At 27.8% G+C, this 6016-nt stretch overlaps 1 protein-coding gene across 1 annotated transcript; it reads left to right on the forward strand.

Annotated features, from left to right (window-relative positions):
- The first annotated feature begins 3570 nt into the window (after positions 1-3570).
- On the forward strand, positions 3571-4725 carry LOC133817352 (uncharacterized). Its single transcript, XM_062249849.1, has one exon. The coding sequence runs from the start codon at positions 3670-3672 to the stop codon at positions 4546-4548; it is 879 nt and encodes a 292-aa protein (XP_062105833.1). The 5' UTR covers positions 3571-3669; the 3' UTR covers positions 4549-4725.
- Positions 4726-6016: the final 1291 nt, after the last annotated feature.

The raw sequence follows: 6016 nt of genomic DNA on the forward strand, positions 1-6016 counted from the left end.
TTTGCAAATTTTAGTTTTATTAATTAGTTTCTAATAATCTTTTATATTTTTTAAAATTTAAAATGATTTTTATAGTATTTAAACAATTTAGGGATACTGGCGGCGATAATACACAAATCATTTATAAAGTTACACTTTAATACTTAACTTTACGAGTATTAAAATGTGTCACGTGGATACTTAACGGACACTTAACAGTTAGTACTAACGATTGCACAAAAATTGTAGATTTATGTATTATTACCGAAAAAAATTGAGTATTAAAATATAATTTTTGAAAATTTTTAAGTATTATTACCGTCTATATCCATATAAAGTAATATGGCTAATTCCAATTAAAAAAATTAATTATGCTACAAAGTTGCTCATAAATAAAGCAACAATAATTACACTCATACTATGAAGACGTAAATATGAGCATCATATAGACATGCCGATGCCGACTAATTTTCCATCCGTAATTAATAAAAAAAAAAATATTTAAATGGTAGGGATGGGCAATTTGGGAATTTTGAAAAAAGAACAAATCCTCCTACATTACTTATTTTTTTTTTTAAAAAAAAAAATCCTATTTACGTAGGGCATATCAGAAAATTATAAAGAAATGAGAGAGAGAAGCATAGGACAATATATAGACAATGACTCGTCATACTTCTAAAGCGTGAGCATCTGAAGATTCGAGGAGCCAATTTCCCACTTACCAAACAGTCCCTTGTTTTCAACTACCTATAACTTGCCACTAATTAAAAAATAATATCAATATAAAAAGGATCTCAACTTCTCATCTCATCGTGATAATATAAGAGTGATTTGTTAGAATATTAGGTGATGTTTTATTGGGAGTAATAGAATAAAATATAAAAAAATAATACAATTTTCATTTTATTATTTTATTTGGTTGCATTTTAGGCAATGCTTGGTTTGATTGAATGGATGTTGGAATGAAGTTAGTTTTCCAAAGGTAGCCCGTTCACATATTTAGTTGGCTAGTTGCAATCTGAAAGTCGATTCTAATGGAATTGTAATTATTGGGTATATTAATTTTTCCTAAATTAAATTAGTTGAAAGGTTATTCCTTTCCGTTGCTTTTGACATTGTGTTTTATTTGCCCCTTGTGTTTTCCTTTCTTTAATTATGATTGTGTTCAAATAATTAAGTTATGTTATCAAAGGTTTAATATAAATATAAATATATCTCTTCTATATAAAAGAAGTGTATAGATAACATAAATTTTTTTTAACGGTTTTTTATTTTTTTAATGTTAATTTTAACAGAATATTCTTATATTTAATAAAATATTTTTATATATAACGGTCGTTATTACCCCCAAATTTAAAAACTAGAACAAATATAAACCTAAACAAAAATAAATAACTTATTTAACTAAAATAGAATATTTATTTAAAATTTATACGACATTAATATAAATTTAATAAAAATAATTAATAAATTTTATAAATAAAACTAAAATAATTACTTATATCTAGTATATATATAAATTTAATAATAAAGCTCAATGAGATACTACCCACTTGCTAGTTATTTTGTACAATTTTGTTGTTTATTTTGTACGTTAGTATGGTTATTCATTTATACTATATATTTTGTTGTAATTTTATTATTTTTAATAATTAAATCAAATAAAATAGTAATTTGTTATTTGGTCAAAAATATCATTTAGAATAAAAATAGTAATTTGGTATATGAAAAAAAAATTAACATACGATAATGGTAATTTGTAAAAATATATATATAATCATTTGTAAGAGTAAGAGTAATTTGGTCAAACTCATATAAATTATATTACATTTCATAACGTACCAAATATAATAATTTTTATTCATGATTCCAATAAATCTATCAAACAAAAAAATGGAAATCTCATTCTATTCCATTCCAATTACCCCTACTATTACTATTCAATTTTTTATTTATAACCAAATATTACCTTAGAGTATTGGAATAGCATTCCAATGAAATAATTTTTCTACTATTTTAGTATATAATGACTATTCTATTTGAAAATTAAAGAAAATACCATTCAAATGCAAGATTGAAAAAAATTTAATCATTTTTTAACAATTTTTTTCATTCAATTCAAATCATATTTATTTTCTCATTCTCATTCCTCCATTTTCATTAACTCCAACCAAACATTTTTTACTTAACCTATCATATTTACTAATTACCAAAAATGACTTGGTGATAGTAAAATATTTCAAAGTTGGAAGAATATGTAGTATGTTATTGGAAGAGAGAGACTTTCATATATGTTTACGGATATGAAGATAAATAATTGGTTGGTCTGTATGAGTTCTCACTTTTTTTCTACACTAAGAAGTTTGGTAGTTAGCAACAAGTCTCACTTGAAACAGACTACCATTTTTATGGAATTTATTTATTAATCGTCCTCTTTTATCAAGTGGGATCAATATGATTATACTCTCCCTTCTTCCCATTCCTTCTCCTCCATGTTAGTCCTGTCCCTTTCCCATTCTTGTCGCCTTATCCCTAACTCTCGGTGGGTGGTAATTGAAAATCTTCATCGGATCCAATTTTAATAAGATATAAAATGAATAAAAATTAAAATAACTCAATATATATAAGCATATTAATAACTAAATTATAAATTAGAAATGTATGTATTGTTTAAAATTAAAATATTTATTACAATATATAATCATGTAATAAAACAAAAATAAAATAAAAACAAAAACAATTCTATTAGGGGCAAAGATGGGACTGAGGAGTGCGACTTCATCCTAATCCTATTATTAAGGAAGGATAGGTCCCTCCCACAAGAAAAAATTACTTTCTTTACACATTATCGTAAGTATTTTTAACTTAATAGATTCGGCATTAAATTAATGTAAAGATATGTTATATTAGTGAATATAAATTTTTTATATATTTTGTGTATACTATATAGAGATATAGATAGTAGATATTTATACCACCAACCCATTAGGATATTAATTATGAAAAAATTGTAAAATCTTCAAAGTGAATTTTTTTAAGTGCGATATAATTGTCACTTTGTGCCATGTGAGTTTTCATAATATTGTTCATTTTGTCAAAATTGAGTAGTTGAATACAAAAAAGGTCCTATATATAGTCCTTTGACTAGAGATTACCTCAGATCCTCTATACGACCACTTAACGGTTCTGTATTAGGTGACCCAAATGCTAGAAAACAAAATATAATTGGCTATAAATTAGAGTTACCAATCCATTATACACATTTACAATCTGAATCACATTTTATTAGTTGAATTGAATCAAAACTAATTAATTACAAAAATATTAATACAAACACGTCACTCTTATTGACCATTTCCCATTTGACAGCTGTTATATATTTGTTATATTTGATAATATAAAACGAGTGAAATAAAGTGAATATCAACAAAAAATTCCACATCGTAGGAAACGTGGAAATTTTTTTTATCAAATATAATATTTACACACGTATTAATAATTGTGAAATATAGCCTAATATGAGGGGCAATTAGGACAAGTAACCAATATGTATTTGAAATGACTACTTACATATAAATCCTTATCTTTAAAGTGGCACAGAGCACCACAACTCTATCTACCTAGACTACTTGTTCCAGTGCATATCTTCTTAGTCTCATAATTCTCAATACGCCAACCCCAAAACAAAAAATGGCTGCAGATGAAGTACTAAACCTCTTTGATTCAATCTGGTTTGGATCATCCTCATGTTTTAGTACCATGACAAAGACTACTACTACTCCTACTTCAAAAACAAACCCATCTGAAGATTTTGATCATGATCAAGAAGAACAAATTTTCCCAGAAGATCTGATGATGATCCAAGAATCTTTATCTTCACAAGACCATGACCACCATCTTTCATTTTCTCCATTCCCAAACCATCTCAACGTAAGATCACAAAGTGAGCATCTTTTAGAGTACTCATCATCCAAAGGGAGTTTCTTCTCTGATTCTCAGTTCTCTCCAAGCTCAGTTCTCAATCTCAACATGCCAAAGCTTCAAACCATTATCTCTGGAAAAGAAGTGAGAGATTTTTCAGAAGAGGAAGGAAGTAATTACAGCTCAACTACTACTGAGAAACAAGACGAAGATCATAAAGTAGCAGTAGTAGCTGCGGTCAACAAGAAAGTCAAGAAAAGGATGAGGAGGAGAAAACTTGGGGCCAGTAGTAAAAGCTTGTCTGACCTTGAGTTTGAGGAGCTTAAAGGGTTTATGGATCTGGGTTTTGTTTTTACTGAGGAGGAGTGTAGAAATTCGAACCTGATTTCTATTATCCCTGGCTTACAGAGATTTGCAGAGAAAAAACAAAGTGACGTTATTGGACCCAATAACAGAGGAAAAGATCATGATCAAGGGAGTTCGGTTTCGAGGCCTTATTTATCTGAGGCTTGGGATGTTTTGGATATTAAAAGAAAGAAGGAGAAATCTCCATTGATGAATTGGAAGTTAACTGAAACTGGTAGTGAAATCGACATGAAAGATCAACTCAAGTTTTGGGCTCATTCGGTTGCATCCACTGTAAGATAACACAAGTGTTTGATATTTTTCTTTTTGGTTGAGAAAACTTTGTTTTTGGTGAAATTTTGTGCATGTAAATAAAAGTTTTCTGGCGAAGTCAATTTTGTTTTACTTGGTAACAAAAAAAAAAAAAAAAAAAGAAGGGTGATTTAATTAAGAGTTTGAATTGAATTTAAGTTTCAATAATGTCCAGGTTGTGATGATTCATTTTATTTTTTTCAAGTGCATTATTGTATTGATAACAATAATGGTGATGTTTATTCATAATTGAACAATTTGGCCTGATTTGAAAAAAGCAGACCCACTATCCCCTAATATAATCATGATTCACTCCAGGACGCTCCCACTTTAAGCAAGTGTTTGTTTAGCAGGAAAATATTATATATATTTATATATTCCAACGTGAATCGCATTTGCTCAGTGTAAGGGTTATTAATTAAGGTGGAAAAATGGGTGAATAATGATAAGATGAATTATTTGGGGATGAATTTAGAAATAACAAATTATTGTAATACCTTAAAGTGTTTGGTACGGAGTTTAATTTAGTGAGAATGAAAATGTTAATAGTTAAATTTATTTTGAATGATAAAAGAATTTATGTTTTCAAGTGAGTAAATAATATTAATAATTTTAAACATTAGAATTTTACTTTCTTTTAATCTAAATATCTCTAAATCTCCTCCCATAAACTCAAACCTAACACCACAGTCCCTAAATCACATCACTGACAAATAAATCTAGCTAATTTTCGTTGTACTTGCCGACATTTTACTGTTGTTTTCCTATACAACATATTTAAAGGCCAAATTCGCAGAATATACTAGGAATCGTTTCAAAAGGTGCATTTGGAAAACAAAAATGAAAATGAAAAATAATTGAATATATATATATTTAATGAAATGGTGAGTTTGGTAGTTGGGTTTGTTTCACATCATTGCGTAGATCACTCATCTCATCTAACTCAAAAAATAATGGCTAACATTAAGATGTTCTAACTCCCCTGTGGATAGTCCAAATCTTGGGTTAACTAAAATGAAAACATTATATTGTATTTTATAATTTATATAAAGCTACTTTAGAGTATAATTTATATACATTATAAAATTAGGTCACATTTTTATTTTTTTATGTGATTTTCACGTGTCCATTAATATACATGGTTTAGAGGATCTCATCAATCTCTTTCTTTAGTCAGCTGGTCCCCTTTTTTTAATGAAATATTTGCTTCATTTTCATCACCACCATTAAGATAAATGTGTTCTTATGGGAACTCTTTCTTCTTCTTCTTCTTCCATTCCCATTAAGATAGGGAAAGCACAAAAATTAATGCAGAACATGGATCACTAATTGATTATATAAGAGAACTAGAGAAGAGAAGACTGAAGAGTAATTAAGAATTGCTTTTTATTTACTCATATATCATAGCTTCAGCTGTATCTTTTAGTCAAAATAAATTAAACCAAATATACTACTCTCA

The sequence above is a fragment of the Humulus lupulus genome, chromosome 2, assembly GCF_963169125.1.
Source record: "Humulus lupulus chromosome 2, drHumLupu1.1, whole genome shotgun sequence".
Classification (NCBI taxonomy): domain Eukaryota; kingdom Viridiplantae; phylum Streptophyta; class Magnoliopsida; order Rosales; family Cannabaceae; genus Humulus; species Humulus lupulus.

Coding starts and splice junctions, on each gene's coding strand:
- LOC133817352 (XM_062249849.1), top strand. CDS start 3,670: ATGGCTGCAGATGAAGTACTAAACCTCTTTGATTCAATCTGGTTTGGA.